Below are 19,038 nucleotides of genomic sequence, written 5' to 3' on the forward strand. Positions count from 1 at the left end.
TGGCAAGTCTTTAGGACTCGGTCACATTTGAACTGTTTGTGTAACTGCATTCGGGATCAAAGTTGGGTAAATACCAATTGTAACCAAGTCCCTCTTATTGAATAACTGAGCAGTAAAATCAGTGAGTTACAGCTTGATGCCAGTTTTCTGTTGAAAAGATACCTGTAGGTGGGAAAAGAAGATGGTTTTCTTCCTGCCACAGTGAGGGGTTTGAAACTTCGGGTAGGAATTGTAAATTGTAAATTCCTAATCTGCTTTTGTCTATAGTACAGAGCATTGACAGTTATCAATAGGTATGAGTAGTGGGATTGTAGATATTGTTTGGTTAACTGTTTGCAAAATCAGACCAAAGTTCTGCAAATTACCAGTTCAGTCATATTTCAAATTATTTATCCATTAACCTGTCATAAATTGAGCAGAATTGTAGCCAAGACCCTTTGTAAGGGTGACTCATTCATCAGAATCAACAAACATTTACTACTAAAAATTTTTTCAAGTAGAATTAAAAATGAGTTGGCCACTCGGCATTTTGTCATGCTCTAAATCATAACGAGCCACTCGACCAATATATTTAGGGTGTTCAGGTATCCATGTCATCTCTCTGCCTTACAGTTACTGAACTGGAGGCAGTAAGAGCAATATTCTAGAGGGTATGCATCCAGAATACTGGCTGTGTATTTGTTTCACCAATACACCAGAGACCTTTACTGAGTTAGATAAGACAGTAATGAACATAGAAAACATTCAGTTTATGAAAGGCTCAGCATTTGTGAATTTAGGTTTGCCCTTTGTTTGTACCATCTTGTAACATGAGGCAATATGCGGTTTACTTCATTCAGTTAGTAATATCTCTTTTCTGATTACTGGTGGAATAACAACAGCTTTCACATTGGTGAACTTCCTCCTTTAAAAGAAATAATCAAGCAATGTCATATTGTCAATGGGGAGTTGTTGACTGTATTGGGTAATATCTGTGTTAATTTAGGGAGTTACAGGCTCTGTCATGGCTGATGAGTTATTCTGTTGTTCAAATAATCAAATAACTTATGGAAATGCACGTGGGTGATGTCATCGACAAGTGCCTGTATTTCCACAGGAATGCCATTTTCAAGGAAAAACCACAGCAAATAAGTGCTGTGCAAGAAAATTTAAAACCTGAATTTCCAGTGGAACTCTGAAAAGATAATGCTCACACACATTGTTACCACTAGTGCTATCACAAACCAAAGATGACCCGTGTCAGAAGTTATCAATAGTTAGGTAGCATTAAACTTTGTCCATCTGTTTTTTTGTCAGGGGAGAGAGCACGATTCCACACAGAATTTAAACAAAAACCACCATCTGTATTTAGAAGATTACTTGCTAATTTAATTTCATCAGCTTCCTTAATGACACTATCCCAATAGTTGGAAATTCATGTTAAAATCTCCTTGTTGTTATATCCCATAGGATGACTCATGCAACAATAACGTTCTGCAATGGCAGATTTGCTCACCTGTTGTAAGTGTGTGTACTACTCATACTCAGTACACCAGTCCTCCACAGTCCTGATAGTCTGACTAATATATTACATACTACAACTGCAAGGAACATGGTAGACACCTGCCTAATGGAAACCAGGATCATCCTTTACAGAACCTAAAAGGTCCTTGATCTTAGGTGGTGGTCAAAAACTACAATTCACATCATACTTCCACAAAATATGGCCCATCGTTTTTGAAATGTTCCCTGTGCAAGGCAAAAAGGCCGTAGACTTTGATGCCATCTCAGCATCAACATCACTCATCCGGTGCACGGTTGGTTGATAGCTCAAAGCATGTCTGATGTGTTTTTCACTATAACCATTCTTTCCAGAGTTCCTCTGAAAGCTGAGGTTTTAAATTCCCTTACATAGCACTTACTTGCTGCAGTTTTGCCTCAAAAATAGCAGGGTATGTTCCTGTGGAATATCAGCAGTTGTCGATGACATTACCCGGCTTCATTCCTATAAGTTATTTGAACATTGTATGTGCCAGGAGAAACTCAGATCTCACAGTTTTACTGTTGTCAAGGCTCTGTTGACTGATGCATTGCTTGGTTGTGATTTTTTTAAAAAGAAGATAGGATGCATTTTCGATTATGTGAGTAGAGAGCTCCTTCTGTAAGTTTCAGCCTAACAAAAGATATTTGCTATGTAATCTCTACTGACTGTCTCTTCCAAAAATGAAGGAGCAGCATAAGATTATAGAGCAACTGTTGGTGGGTTGTATGATTAGGCCATCAGTGACACTGTTGCCTTGCCTATTTTTCTAGTTCCTAAGCCCTGTGGCAACAGTGGTTGATTACTGCTTCCTTAACTGAATAGTGATATTAGAATTGCTGTCATTATTCAACCTCCATAACTATTTTACTTGGTTTTCAGGAGCTCGGTATATCACCATTCTCAATCTTAATCACACCTATTATCAGGTGCAGCTAGCCAAAGAGTCGAAGCCTCTCACTTCATTTCATACTGACTGGAACCTGAATATAATTGTGTAACTTTTGGGTTGGCTACTAGGGTGGCTGTGCTGTTGTGTCTGCTGGATTCTGTGTTAGGAGAGCTCAAATTAAGTAAGACATATGATCAACACCATGATCACTTATGGCAGGTCTTGCACTGTTTACGCAAAGCCAGACTGATTGTGATACCTTCCAAAGTAAATTAGGCCTGTTGAGAGATTTCCTTTTTGGTACAAATCATGATGGATGAATGAATCAGGCTCAATCAGGATCGCACTAAGGCTGTCTACCAATTTCCTCCAACTAAAGACAAGAAGGTGATGGCAAGGATTACACAAATGGTGATTTTTTTCATAAATTTATCACTAATTTTGTCCAGTTGGGTGCACCATGAATCAGTCATCCCAAAAAGATGAAAATTTTTTGTGGACCAACAGCCAGCAATCCACATTCAACACCTTGAAAATGACCTTGGCTAGTGCTCCTGTTGTAGCTGTTCATAATTTTGACTGAGAGTTTATTTTGCAAACTGATGTCTCTAATTCAAGGATAGTGGCTGTGTGATGAATAGTGAAAGCTGGTCACCTACGCATTGAGGTTCTTATAGTCTGCTGATGTTAAGTGCTCTGAATATGAACTGGAGGCCTTGAGTATCCTATTCGGATTTGAGAATTTATGTTGTATCCTGAAAGCAAACTATCCCAGCTGGAAACAAATAACCAGGCTTTAATCTGGGTACTGTATAGCAGACAGGATTGCTCCCTGGGAGGTTAGAATTTCCACCTCCCACTTTCAAATGAAGCATATCAAAGGTGTAGACAACTAAGTTGCTGGTGCCCTCCATTGCGTGTTCTGCTGTGAATCAGAAGTTGTTGAAACCCCAGAAATTAGCCAGCAATCCATGTGTTTCTGCAGTTCTCAGCAATATACCTGCATTGTTCAGTGACTTAAAATAGAAACAAGATGAAAAAGCTCAGTTAAATAACATGAACCAATAGTTTATAGATGGTCAACAATTACCACAATATTCCATCAATAAAGGCCTTGTGTTACCACATCAGCTATGACAGAAGGTGAAGATTTGTCTTCTGAAGGAATTGGTTCCAGTGATATTTAAGTACTTTCACCAATCTCTATGTAGGGGATTTTGGGGTACTTATAAAACATTCATGAGGATTAAGGAGCATTTAAGATGACCAAGTTTGAATGCTGACATAAGAAAGTTTGTCAGCCAATGACAGGAATGCAGAATGGCTAAACCTAATCTAGTACCTGCAGGGGCAGTCTGTGTTCCAGTTAGGTAGAGAGCCCTACTGATAAGCTGTTTATCTACAACCTCAGGCCTCTCCTCTGTACTGGAAGCAGTAACCAATACATATATGTGATGGTTGAAGCATTTATCCATTTTGTTTAGTTTCTTCCAAGTAAGCCTATGACAATTGGGGTTACCATTCAGCACCTTGCCAAAATATTTTTGGTGTTTAGGACATCCAGTGAATAATAATTCGCCAACATTTTTACCCCAGAAATTCAGAAGGTTTTGTTTTAATAGTGCAATTTCTCACATTACAACCAGCCCTATTATCCACTGCCACCATTTGAGGTAAAAGTTAATCATAACTTGGAATCACCTCCACGTACAGTCTCAGGCAAAGTGGGGTCTGACCATTAACTGGCTTAATTGTGCATGCAATACAGCTGTGCATGAAATACCCAAAGTACACCTGCCTTATTGATGTTTGTGTTTCTGGTTAACTTGACTATGTCAAACCTGTGGTCCACAAATTAACACCTTCCTGAAGGTATTAATTCCAATGTCATCAGGGAAAATTGAGAAGCTGTTAGAAACAATATTCACCTTGCACACCAGAGGGAGGCTTCCTGATATAACAGACGTAGGTGGCTGGCCTCACTAAAGGTTGGTGATGTTTTTGTGCAATGAATTCCTGGGCTTAGAGTAAGATTGACCAGAAGGTGACTGCTATGATGTTCCCCCTCTTTTTGGGGTCATATAATGTCATCAAAGTAATATCCCCAATCAGTTTCCTTGTTCTAGACAGAGCCACTAAGAGACTGCTCAGGGCACATTTATGTCAGTTCAGAGTTAGCCCTGGTAATTGGGCTGCTGAACAACAGATTGTCCCTTAAATGTTAGGGTCTTGTCACCATCACCCCCCTCCCTGGTGTTCCTTCAAATGAAGAAGAACTGAACCATGTGCACAGACTCATATTGATTCTTGCCCTCGTGATACTTCTTTGAGTCTCTTTGCCTAGCTATGACTTCTCTGACGTCTTGGTAAGTGGCAGTCTTGTGGCAACATAAGCATGATTTAAGCAACCTGTAGAAGGCTGCTGGGGTTTCACTGCCAGTGAGAGCATCTGTCTGGATTGTAGCCTGAACTTGCTAGTCACGCAGGGTCCACTTGTCATGCCTGAATGATGGATGCTTGCAGTGGGCAGCATGTCTATTACTACCAAAAGTCTGGCACTTCCCTCTGCCTTTGCGGTAGGGGTCGTTTGTTAGAGTTCAACTAGACCTGTTTCCTGCTGCCTTGGTTGATGGATGTGATCACTTACACCATCCTTAAGGGCTGTAATGCACTAGGTAGCCTGGCTACAGCAGTCAAAATGTTGAGATCTCATTTAGATAGCTAGCTGATAGTCAGTCAGGACCGATCAGCTGAGTGAGTTTGATGTGGAAGATGTTATAATTGTTTACCATTTGTCTCATATTAAATTAAATTAAAAAAAAAAAAAAAAAAAAAAAAAAAAAAAAAAAAATTGGATTCACTCTCTACTTGTGGAGTTGCACACAATAAGTTATTTAAAAATTATTGAAGGCATCTTCAAAACTAACCATATTGTTTTTTAGCTATATAAGAATGTCAGAGCAATCATTTGATAACCTTTTGGAAAATACAAAAAATTCTATTGTCACTACTGATACTCATATGTGAGCTTATGTGAGGTCAGAAGAAAAATTGTTAATTGCTTTGAGGTGAGTACAAAAAACAAAAATGAAAGTTTATTTTTAATAATATTTGAAAATATTGAAGGGTCGGGGGGTAAAATGGTGGTAGTCACAATTTACTTATTTCTTACAAGATATTTATTCTTGCAAAATTCTATGGCAACTAATAACTCCAGAAGTATATGGCACTAACTACTAATGGTTGCACAGATGAGAAAACATACCATTAAAAAAATTAACAGCAGTTAAGCACCAAAATTATGGACAAAATTGAACTATCACCATTTTCTCCCCTGGCTCTTAAATTTTAATACTAAGAATTTGAAAAAAAACTGAAAATGAATAAATTCACCGAACAGAAATGATAGTTTTAAAATGAGTCCATGTATACGATAATTTGAAAATTATTGTAATATTATATCGTAAATTTTAAAAACATTTGAAAAAAATTTGAATGTTAATGTTCTTGTAGTACTGATTACTGAAACAGGTCAAGTATTTCAGAATTCTGAGTTGATACAATTTAGTCAGTAGGTGATAATAACACATTCCACACCAATTTTGTGTCTGTCTGGAACAGGCATGGAATAACCATGGCAACTTTACTTTGCCCTGTGCTAAATCTCCTAGACCCTACAGCTATATGGTCCAGTGACTGATGTTACTGGCACATTTTCAGAATGGTTATGGTGAAGAGCTTCCAGCTGAATCATTTGTGTCCTTTATATGACATCAGCTATCCCCATTTTTGTAGTAAGCCTATGATGTTCTGGAATCTTTTTAATTTCTTCTAACAATGAAAGCAGAAATAGTGAATCTGAATCAGATGCTTGGTTCCTTTATTACCCTCCCTCATTGTGATGCTCTGCGTAAGTACATCATCAAACTGACTTTATTAGTTTTCTGCCTCTCTTTGGTAACAGGTGAATGAATTTGTACATCACCATCCTCTTCATTACTTTCAGCAATGTCTGTTTCAACCAGGCTAGCTTGAGTTTTATTGTTTATGGCAGTTTCCTTAAGACACTGTAATTTTTTGTACTATATATATATATATGACATGAAGCTGTTGATCCACTTTTAGCACCTGCTCTGCAAATTAATTCCAGCTGAAATGTGTCCTAACGTTCTTCTACTTTTGCTGTTGAGGTTTACCTGCAAAAAATGCTTCAGTTAACTCTAGTGGGATCAATTTCAAAATGTTCATATGGAAAAAAAAATGAGTCAGAAACAAAAACAATTAAAATCAGATACAAAACTTTCTGTCACAAATACGTGAGTTTCCATATTTTCATATGAACATATATTTTCTTTCAGATATTTAGTTACAGACTGTAGTACAGCACCACTGACTCACAGTTTTCGGTTGGGATATACCACCATCTGAGAAGTCATATATGAAACTTGCTTGGTGATTTGGGAAAACATGAGGCAAATATTGTTTCTGGAATTACATGAGGAAAGATTGATTGAGATAGCAAATGGTTTTAATAAAAATGCAAAACATATCAAAAAGTGTGTTCTTTAGGCTCACTTACTATAATTATAAAAAATTATTTTTCCATTGTTTTACTTGCTTTAAGTGATGCGGATTGTAAGTTCACTTATATACATGTCGGAGCATACGAGAAATGTGGTGACTCATCTGTTTGTAAGCAATCAGTTTTGCATGAAAAACTTGTCAATAAAGATTTACTAACACCAGAGAAAAGCCCCAAATGAAACAGTTGAGTACTGGTGCCATATGTCATTGTCGGAGATGAGGCACTTGGTCTCTATAATGTACATTTGGCATTCTGGCAAATAAATGGAGAATTTTGTATCACCCGAAAGATGTTTGAGAAGAATTTTCAAGTGTGGTAATAAAAACATGTTGTGTTTTACACAATTATGTGTGAGAAAGAGATGGATATAAACATGAAGACACTCAGTATGTCTCTCCACAACTGGAAATTCCCTGAGATCTTATTAGTAGAGGGAGCCAATCATCAGCCTATAGGGATCTGTTTTTGGATTATTTTGTGAATGAAAATTCGCTAGCATGGCAAAACGAAAATGCTTTGGTGTAGTAAGTATATAAAGCAATTAGATAATGTAACTATTATTGCAGCCATGTGAATTAGTTTATAATATTGTTTACTGTACACTGATACACTCTTCTCTCCTATTGTACATATAAAAAACTGTTGTAATGTAATAGATAAAAAATAACTTACCGCTACGGTCGCAGGTTCGAATCCTGCCTCGGGCATGGATGTGTGTGATGTCCTTAGGTTAGTTTGGCTTAATTAGTTCTAAGTTCTAGGGGACTGATGACCTGAGAAGTTAAGTCCCATAGTGCTCAGAGCCATTTGAACCAAATTCATTCTTTTCATTTTCAGTCATATTCTCCTTACACATCACATTTGTGGTTTCCTCCCATCTTCCCTTCATGTCACGGTTGCTGTATTCTTAATGAGACACATCCCATATTGCTTTTGGCTTACAATTTTTGAATCATTTCATCTGTACTGATAGTCATTGTGAAGCTCGTTCAGGATAGAAACAATGTCTGGCTGCTTTGACAAGTGTGCAGAGACTGAAGGCAGCCATACATTCTCAGTGAGGCACCCTGCTCACAGCTGGCTGTGCACAGTCAGCTGACTGCCGTGCAGTCTGGCACGTTCTAAATGCTCCTGTAACCAGGACATCCTGACTGTCTCGTACATGGACTACAATGAAATTTATATTATTTTAGTGGCTGTCTACTGCATTATAGCCCTAATTCTCATAGGACCAATGCAAGAGTAATAGTGAGTGTCATTTCTTTTGTGCAGTAAAGTGTCCATCACAGTTTATGAAAACCTCTGTGCATTTGGTACTGAGTTTCATTTGGTATTCTTGCTATAAGCTAGTCTGACTTATGCTACTGGCCATTAATTTTGTTGATGTTTTTAATGTGGATTAACATCACAGTAATAAGTTAAACATTGAATCAGTTGATTTACCTAAATCAGTTGATTTACCTAAATCTGTTTGTGGGTAGCTTTTCTAGAAAGATGTGATTTTACCTGCAATACTGGTGCATTTATTTCCTAGGTTTAGCTATCATTAAAATTTTTCATCATCATTTGTAGGTTTAGGTACTTTTAAAATATTTATTTGTCAGATTTGCCTTTATCTGCACTACCGGTGCACATACTCTTTACGTGTTATTTCTATTGTCAGTTAAGAAACTTTAAGTACTTGTAGGTCAAATAGATTCAGTTATTTGCTGTGGGTTTCTCAGTCAGCATTAAAGGGCCCATGTACATGCTGTAATTTATTTTGTTATATAAATTTTACTCTCTTAATCTTAAGTACTGGCTAGCACATGGGCTCAGTTCCTGCCCTAATTCTCTCTGCCATGTCTGGAAGCCCATGTGCTACTTGCCATTTATTTGTTATGTAAATTTAATATACATTTTATGCATGTGTTTTAAAATTTGTTCTGAAATGAGCAACCATTTGGGGTGTGGGCTGAGCTCAGGGCAGTTATTGTGCTTTGGCTAATCCATGTGTTTCAGACCCTTTATTGGGTTTGAATGTGCACTTGGTTGCTCTTGTAACTGCTTGTGCTTGTTGATTTGTTAATGCTTTCTTTCTTTTTTTACTGTCAACAGTGTTATGCACATTGTATTCATTGTAATATTGATTTTAAAATAATGAATATAGTTGCTAAAACCTTAAGTACCTTGGGAAGGGGGGCAATTTTTCTAATGTTGATCAAGTTTACAGGTTTAGTTTTCTTATAAATTAAAGAAAAAGAATTCTATCAAACATTTAAGGAACAGTATAGCTTCGCTAACTTATTGTGGTATCCTTGAGCTTTAACCCTCTGTTATTGTTTATATTTAATGGGGTCTCTGTGGAAAGTTTGTATGCATGTGACAGCATGCATATCTCATTTACTCCAAAACACCATGGATGAAAATGAGGTTTTCTGGTGCTCATACCTCAGGTTCTATTGATGGTAAAAAGATAGGGTCAAGTGTTTTGGATAGCCTTTCGGCTAGGGACCATTTGTGTACTCAACAGAAGAATCATCTCAATGTCACTACCCTACATTACAGAATATTGCACACTTCCTTCTGCTTAGGCAAAGAGAGCAAATCAGTTCGTTCTTTTTGTATGTGATGAGGTCTACAGTAGGCTTGATGGGACTTACGGGGGCACCATTAGTTCATGGGCAGTTCCTTGGAGAACCCCACAAAAAGAGTGTTTTTACTATATTTTCACCATCATCAGTGGACCAAAACCGAACCAAGGCTTACAAAATGGCTGTACATAGGGAATGGCTGAAATGTTTTGATATATTCCTAAGATCCCAAACTCAAATAACCTTGAAAATTTTCTTGGTATCTTTATCCGTTTGCAGTATGCAGAGGTTAGAAGTCGTACATGTAAAATATGCATGTAAAATCTGGTCTGAGGTAAAAATGTAGTTTATAAAGTGATGCAACATGGAGAAATATGCTGTAAAGTGTCTCTGTTACTATCAGAAGGGTTCTGGGAACCCTGTGTTGTTTAGTGAAGAAGCACATGCAAACTTTTAGTTCACATAAAATCCAGTCTGAGGTTTAAAATTAGTTTTGTGTTATTTCAATTTCACATGATTAAACAATGTAAATTTTACTGACACACAAAGTTCTTTTCTTATGAATGACTTGGCTTGCTGTAGCAGGGAAAAGAAGGGAAACAACGAAAAATATTCCTATTCGAATACAAAAAAGGCAATATGCTACTATTTAAAAGACTCTGACTAAAAAGTGGGGTACCAGCTGCCTTACATTCTACCTTCCTCAGCAACTCTAAAAGTTTTCCCAAAAATTTTGGCAGGCAAAAATAATCGCACTTCTACTCTAAGTCTTTGTGCTTGCCATCCATCCCTCGGCCAGTAAGATCACTAGATCTCTCCCAAATTGAGAAAGTTTGGAGCATATTGGGCCCTCAAACCAGTTCAGGATTTTGATGGTCTAACACATCAACTGGATAGAATTTGGTATAATATTCCTCAGGAGGAGATCCATCAATCCCATCAATCAATGCCAAGCCAATAACTGCCAGAGCTGGAACAACATGTTATGGTCTTGCACAATTTGTGAAACTCTTTCTCTTCAATAACTGTAATTTTTCTGGAAGTGTAATCATTTGTTTGTCTGTACATGTACAGCACGTCTACTGATATCCAACCCATTTGGATAATTCCTTCATGGTACATAGTTTATTTTTTGTTTGCCTTAGAGTGTATTATCCAGAACATGAGTGCCCACTCAGAATTGCAAAGCCAAGTTACTCAGGGTGTTTCTTCATTTGCCTGTAATTATTTTTTAGTGTAACAAATTCTCTTTTAAATATTTATATGCCTTATTAAAAGTAAATGTTGCTCTGGTCCTCAGTCCTAAGACTGGTTTGTATGAGTCTACCTTGCTCGAGTCTCTTCATCTCTGCATAATTACTGCAACCTACATCCGTTTGCACCTGCTTACTGTATTTGAGCCTTGGCTTCCCTCTAATATTTTTAACCCTCCACACAACCCTCCATTGTAAAACTGACTATTCCTTGATAGCTTAGGATGTACCTTATCAACCAATCCCTTCCTCTACTCAGGTGTGTAGATGGACATATTTCCTCAAAATGAAACATTCTTGCTAAGAGGTAATAAAACTCAATACATCCACAGTATCCCTATGTATAATTATCAGCGCAGAAGCTGGTGTATGTCAAAGATCTCAGGATGTATTCTAAGTTCTGTTCATCTAAGTTCATGTCAAAAGTCATGACAAAGACATAACTGAATTGATTGCATGGGAATGTAATATAGTAGGTATTGGTGGCATTACTAGGAAATTCCAACATTTCTGGGTTAATTAGGAAGAAATTTTTATAAAAATCTATTTAATATGTGTTTGGAGTGAGCCACAGTAGTCCATCAAGGTGCATTCATTTGTCACACAACACCGCCATCTACCACCCCACATTTCTAACTGGTGAGCCCAGCCTGGCCTACTAACTTAACTTCCCAATCCCAAAATATTTCCTATCCAAGCCCAACTATATCCCTAATCAAACTTCAACACCTTACGACCCTGGCCATTATTCAGTCCTAAAACTCTCATCCAAATCCCTCTCCAATCCTAAGGTATCCACTTTTCTCCAAAGGGCAGACATTCAGTTCCTCATCCAAATTCAACCACAATGCCCTAGCCAAAGATATCCTCTTACTCATCTGTAGCCTCAACTGGAACATTTCACCACCCATTCCCAAAGCACTCCAACAGAGTGAGCATCAAACATTGTCTGGAATAGTTACAACACATATGCCAAAGAGTTCCTACACCTCTTTCCCAAAACCATCATTTATAGGCAATCCCAGGAATTCCTTAATTCCAACCTTACCTCTCAATCCTTCCTGAGAACTTTCACTGAGATCCGAAACTTTTCAAGCTGAGTCCCTAGCCATTTCCTGCAGACAAGGGCTCTACTACTGTGGTACTTGATAATGAAGGGTATATGGCAAAGGGGTCTTGTCAGCTCTTGGACACCTCAATAGACAAAGTTGCTCCTAATAACCCCTTTCATTCCATCCAAACTGAATTGCAAAAAATCCTGAAAGCCCTAGGTCATTCACCAGGATTCACAACTGTTTCCAGAGAAGTTCTTATCTCCTGGTCCACACCCACTCACTTTCTACCTATTCAACCCTCCTGGCTGTCTCATATAGCTGGCTTTAGTGATCCTATGAACACATCTCAGACCTGGTTGATTGACACCTCCAACCCATCATATACAGCCTCCTGTCCTACATACAAGACACCTATCACTTCCTGGAAAGTCTCAAATCAATTCCCACTCCTCTCCCACCTAGAAGCCTACTTGACACCACGATGCAACCACAGTATACTCAACATTCTACACACATACACAACTTGTTAGCCATAGAACACTATTATGAAGAATTAAGGCACAGTGGCAGATGGAAGTAGCTGTTTCAGTAAAAGGTGTGTGACTTTGGACTGATGTTCACTTGTTTCTGGTTGCTACCAACCTTATCTTTTAATAAGGTGCGCAAAGAATATTGTCATTGAACATATCGAAAAATTTAAATCATTTCAGATTCAGTTACATACAATATTTCTCTTAATTCTAAACACATTGTCATCAGCTAACTCGTCATAAAGTGAACAAGTAATTTCTCCCAATGGCCACCTGAAAGACTTCCTAACGTCTTGTTTACTGTCACCCCAGTGAACATCATCCTTACACATAATTACTTCACATTTGAGGGTCAGGCCTACAAATAAATTAAGGGACTGCCATAGGAACAAGGACGGCCCCTTCCTATGCCAATCTTTTCATGGATCACTTGGAAGAAGCGCCTCTTGTGACTGAAAATCTGGACCACCTGGCTCAGTATTTATCGAAGGCATCTTTATGCCCTGGACTGAAACAGAACTCCTCTGTTTACTTCAGCAACTTAATTCCTTTTCAAAGTCCAAAACCACATTCCTTGATGTTGACCTCAACCTCAATGAAGCTCACATCCAGACTTTAGTCCATATAAAGCTAACCAATAAGCAACAATAACTGCAGTCTCATTAAAATCCTTCTGGATGTATTGCCACATCACCTTAGGAAATAATTGAAATATTAAAATATTGACATTTCAGCTGAGTTTTTGCGGTCTTCCTTGAGGGCAAGGCTAATTAGCTGGGGAGTGGTTCACATTTGTTAAATTTTATTGGCCCTAAAATAACATTGATGGGTGTAAAGAGGAGGGTATTATGTGGTCAGCCATTTATAAGTTGCACAGGCTACCCTCAGTAGTCTAGCAACACTGTTAGGAAAGTGGTATCCTACTGCACCCACTGTCCAGCTAATTAGTTGTTGTCGTGAAAAAAACTACTGCAGCTCAGCTGAAATATCAGTATATTTCAGTAGTTTAAGTATCTTGTAATATGATATGGTAGTACACCAATGAGACTGCTATACGTTTAAGCTTTTGGCCTTTTCTTCTGAATTAAAAAAAACATACACACACTTTCACACAAGCATAAGTCACACTCACATGACCACTGCCTCTGGATGCTGCTGTGGCTGGATGCAGCTGTGCATGTGTGAATGTGTGTGTTTTTTTCTACTTTGGAAGAAAGCCTTTTGGCCAAAAGCTCAAATGTATAGCAGTCTTTTTGTTGTGTCTGTCTGCAACTCAGTGTTTCCTCTATATGGGGAGTAGCAATTTATCCTTTTAATAATATTGCTGTTATTTCATCCTGAACTTATCAGTGTTTAATACACCAAGAAGAATTTTAATGAAATTGACACTGGCCATGGAAGCATGCATACACTTCTCTGCAAAACTTAAGGACAAGATAGATAAAGTAACATAATGTATTAAAAATTCAGTGGAAATGAATGAAAGAGCACAAGGATATTGTCAGACATCTCTCTGTTGTGCACAGGAAGCTGGGCATCATATGGTTACGGGTCAGCTTGACTATAGTATCAGCCCCGCAGTTGATGGAACTGAACAAGAAAATTTATGTCAATCAGCAAGCAGTTACAGTCCACTGTGGTGATATTGTTCATTACAACATGGCCCAGAGACAACATTTGCATGACTTCACACAGGGAAGAGTCATCGAGAAGCTGGAAGGAGGATGAAGCGTCAGAAGTGTAGCCCAAGAGTTTGGTACTGTTCATATCATTGCTTCAAATGCATTGTCAGCCTTCCAAAACAAAGGCACTGCTGCCCAAAGGAGAGGACGTGGTCCACCATGATCAAATATAGCTGCAGATGGCCGCTATGTGCAACAGACAAGAAGGGACCCACATCAAACAGTGAGTGAAATTGCAACGATATTTAACAGGTCTGTGAGATACACAATCTCTTACTTCACAGTGGCATGGTGACTGTGTGGAGGTAGTCTTAATGCCCAGTGACCAGCACATTGTGTTGCATTGACATCTGCACATGAGCAGCACCATGTGCAATGGTAACAAGAGTATAGGGATTGGATGAACATGAAGTGGGATTGCATCTTCTTTTTGAATGAGAACAGATTCTGCACATACCCTGATTTGATGAGAGATGGGAAAATGTAATGCCCCCAGGAACATTGTCAAGCATAATTGTGATCTGTCCATTCTTGTTAATCTACCCCTCTCTCCTCCCCAAGGAAGGGACTATTTGTTTCAAAAGTAAAGTAGTATGTCCCTTTTATTTTTATACGTGTCTATCAGCAGTACTATGCACTTACCTTATGATGGTAAGTTCCGACCAGCTTTTCTGTCTCATAATTTATCTCTTTGTAGAAAGGTCATCATAGCTTGCCACACGAGTGCAAATCTGCCAACCAAAATGACTGACCTCAGTCCCACATTGAAGATATCTTTTATACTCCTCTGCAAATATTTTGCATAAATATTTATCTCATAAAGAAAATCTCAAAATATTATCCACAATGTGTGTTTTCCACTGGACACCACCTCAGTTAACACAATGACTTCGACAATCTAGATTAGAAAACTAAGCCAAAACCCTAAATGAATTTGGTGAGTAAGTTTCATACACACAATGTCATTCTGTGTGCTGTGGGATATTCACTGTATCATACTTTTTTTGTGGAAAGTCGTATACATTAATGCATTGCATTCTGAAACTACATGGGTCATGCTACATTATGGACCCTTACATGAACTTTGAGTTGAATGTGGATGTACTGAAGCTGCAGTTGATCACCCCTATGGCCATAAAAGAGAACTGCAAATTAACAATAGATTTGAAGAACTTTTAAATGCCTGTATGTTAATTGTGTCAAACTGCAGGATGCACAGGTGGTGTAAAAGACTGTAGGAAAGTATAAGAACTTGAGATAATTCCCAGCAATGGTTTGTGATTTGTTTCAATGAAGATGGATGATGTTTTGCTAGACAGTAGGTCATAAGAGGACCTTTACTTAATTGCTATGTGGTTCCAAGACCGAAGAGCAAAATGGTTTACTGTAATCAGATTAAACACCAGCCTCAAGTTATCCATTATGATCAACATAACAAATGGTCTAGATGCAAAAATCTACAGAGTGTATCCTACCTTAGTGAGGATAGGAGTTACATAAAATTTATTGGCACTGTTTTGCAGCAGTTTTTGTTGGAGACCATTGAGACAGAAATCCTATTACTCTCATCTTCCGGTAGGTTTACACATTATCATTGGAATATGCTAATTATTACTTAAAATTTCATGTTACTCATTAGGCAAAATATTTTATGATATTTAAGAGCCTATGGAAGCTATCTGATTTGTCTCCATAGTTGTATAATCAGTGTGGCCGATTCCCATGTGGAAAATTAGGGTTCAATCCCTGGTACTGCTGGGATTTTTTCCTTGGTGGGAGGAATAGAATAGGCTCCACTGAGCCTCATGATGCTAATGGAGGAGCTGCTTGGATGAGAAGTAGTGGTTTCAAGGCCTGCAAAGCTGGCAACACCCGGGAGAGGGTGTGCTGACTCCATGCTCATCCATACACATCCAAATGGCACCATTGGCTGTGAATGACATGGTGGCTGGTCACTCCTGATTAGCAAGTCTGAAGCCACAATGGTGGAGTTTTGGAAGCAACATGATTTTCAGAGAAAAGAATCTCTAGCAGCCCCCCACAGTACAATTCATACAGTTAAAGTCTTTATGATACGCAATTTTATTACGATGACAAGTATACACTGAAATTACTTAATTTTTTTATATAATACATTACATTTATTGTACTGAAATACAGGATACAGCCAGTATATTTTAACAGCAGAGCAGTAAAACTGCTAAACTGTTCAGTAGCTGAATATTACATAAATCAGCATGAAAATAAAACATCATCAACAGCACTCCACATCTTCAAAGATGGAAATTCCACAGAAAATTACATTTCTTCCACCTTCCTTCAGCTTTTGATTAAAAAGGACATTATAAATACACAAATTCATCAGCAAATCTATATAATGACATGCTCAATGGCAATAAATTATCTGTCAGTCTTAAATGACTTTTAAGATTCTACAAGACATGGAAGAAGATAATATATTACAAGAGCTGCTACAGTATAGCTGCATATCTACAACTATGTTCCTTCAAAGGAGTAAATATTGTAATACTTTTCTATAGCAAATGTTCAGAATGAGAAAAAAGAACAACAAATATTTGCACATCATACAATATTATACCATAGATACACAATCATTATTCATCTTACTTCAAATCTGCATACATGCAGTGAATGAAACTGTTACTGATGAACATAGTAATAGCACAGTAAGTATTTTCAAACTACGAGCACAAACTTCCTCTCACCCTTACTCTACACTGCGGACGCCATTATTGATACTCTGATTACTATTAAGCAGGCTGCTCAGATTATACAGACATTTGCACTGTCATTGTGCAATCAAAAGTTCATCTTTCATAGGGGAACTTGTTCCACAGGCATGTCCATTACTTCACAGGAATGAATAATCAGTCACATTTCATGACTATGAGGGAAAAACCCACCTCAAAATTGTTCATCTTTCAATTTAATGCCTTATGCAATATGTTTTGCTATTACTGGTGAATAAGACTAAGTTTGAGATCTCGAGCAAGATGGGAAACATCCACAACTGAGTCAACCATCTCCTGCACTGCTGTGACAGAAGGGAAATGAAGAGCAGCACGTTTGGTCTTTGCAACAGTTGTGGCAAGAGCTTCACTTAGCGCATTTGCACAGGTGAGGACTCGTGCACGCACACCTGGGTGGACAACATTCCGGTGGACAGTGTCACCAATATGCACTAGGCGATGGGCACTGAGGACTACAAACTTCCCATGTGCCAAAAACACTTTCGGTGGCTGATTACGTTCAACAGTCTGGAGAAATGCATCAATAGCGTGGGTCAATAATGCAGAATGTGTGGCTGTTTGTGCAGCATAAAATGCTAAAACCTGTCGATCGTTGGCATCCAGCTCAGAACTTCCATCTGCTGGTGGTGTTGTTTCGGTGGTTTGTTTAGGCTCTCCTGAAAAGGAAAAATAAAAATCTTCATTATTCCCATGATGATAGTGCATTTCTGTCATGACATAGCAGCCTGTCAATGTAACAAACTACAAACAATATTTTACACTTATGACATGAATGTGAGAACAGATCTTAATTTTCTTAAATACTAATCAAACAATGCCAGGTAGGAATATCAACAATATAGGAAAAGATAGATTACTACATTGCTACTTACTGTAAAGAAGACATGTCAAGTTGCAGACACACACACACACACACACACACACACACACACACACACACACAGAGGCAAACACTGTCTGGGGAGTGTGCAAGGACTAGACTGCCAACAGGTGCAGCATCAGAAGATTGGGAGATTGTAGGGCAGAGAGGTGGGGGAAAAAAGGAACAGAAAAGGAGAGGAGTGGGGAAAGACAGGCAGATGCATTGGTAGAGGGCTGCAACTAAAGAGGGTGTGAGACAAGAATGGGGAGGAGATAGAAGGACAGAAGGGGTCGAAACAGTTGGTTGGAGGGTGTGGGTTTAGTATGTTACTGTAGGTTGATGCTGGGATAATTACGGGAGTGGTGAATGTGTTGTAAGGACAACACTACTATCGATTCCCCTCCCCCCACCCTCTCTAGATTGCTGCTTGCATCCCATGTGATGTCTCATTCTGGCTTGAGATGCTGGAGTTGGTTGGTGTGTGTGTGTGTGTGTGTGTGTGTGTGTGTGTGTGTGTGTGGGTGTGTGTGGGCGGGTGCTCTCTCTCTCAACTGATGAAGGCTATGGCCAAAAGCTATATGCGAGTGTCTTTTAATTGTGCCTTTCTGCAACTTGCTGTGTCTTCTTTATGGTAAGAAGCAATAACTTGCAATTTTATCTCTGTTGGTTGATAGTAATAGTGCAGTTCACTCTGTGTTCAAGTGTGTTATGTTGTGTATCCTTGTATGTATAGAGTTTCTATGAAATAAAGTGTGTTGTGTACCCTGTATCACTGCGTCTTCTATCATTCACTATCACTGTGTTCTGGAGTTCCACAAAAGAAAGAACACATAACTGTGCACATAAAATGTAACATTTTTTGCAGACACTTTTTTTAAACAATGCAACTGATAGGAAAATCATTAAGGAAATGGTGAAATAATGCACAAAATATCCAATATAGAATTTATCATTACATTATCCTTTCACCTGTTAACAAGAAACATTACATTAGATACTGGAATGTAAGTATCTTCATATCAGTAGAGTTAAATAACACATGAAGTAATCATTATATAACTCATTTTAAAAGTTAAATACAGCAAAGCCTTATTTTTCTAATTTAAACTTTTTTTCATTTGCTGGGGCTCACTGAAATGCCATAATTTGCACTTTATGTGTTTGAGATCTAAATAATATGAGGCCAACAATAACTATGCTTTCTTATGTAGTTCCCAGTTCTATACTTCTATAAAATATTTTTCAAGATATCTGGTAGAAATGAAGTAGACCTTTCGCTGGACAGTTACTGTCTGTTTCTGCTATTGATTCACAAG

At 38.2% G+C, this 19,038-nt stretch overlaps 1 protein-coding gene across 1 annotated transcript in view; it reads right to left on the reverse strand.

Annotated features, from left to right (window-relative positions):
• Positions 1-16,197: 16,197 nt before the first annotated feature.
• The window catches only part of LOC124605496 (breast cancer anti-estrogen resistance protein 1), a 549,172-nt gene continuing 546,331 nt past the window's right edge, over positions 16,198-19,038 (reverse strand). The window contains exon 8 of the mRNA XM_047137222.1: positions 16,198-17,516. Within this exon, the coding sequence (XP_046993178.1) occupies positions 17,065-17,516 (452 nt within the window). The 3' untranslated portion in view covers positions 16,198-17,064. The remainder of the gene's footprint in view (positions 17,517-19,038) is intronic.

Source organism: Schistocerca americana, chromosome 3, assembly GCF_021461395.2.
Source record: "Schistocerca americana isolate TAMUIC-IGC-003095 chromosome 3, iqSchAmer2.1, whole genome shotgun sequence".
NCBI classification, from domain to species: Eukaryota; Metazoa; Arthropoda; class Insecta; order Orthoptera; family Acrididae; genus Schistocerca; species Schistocerca americana.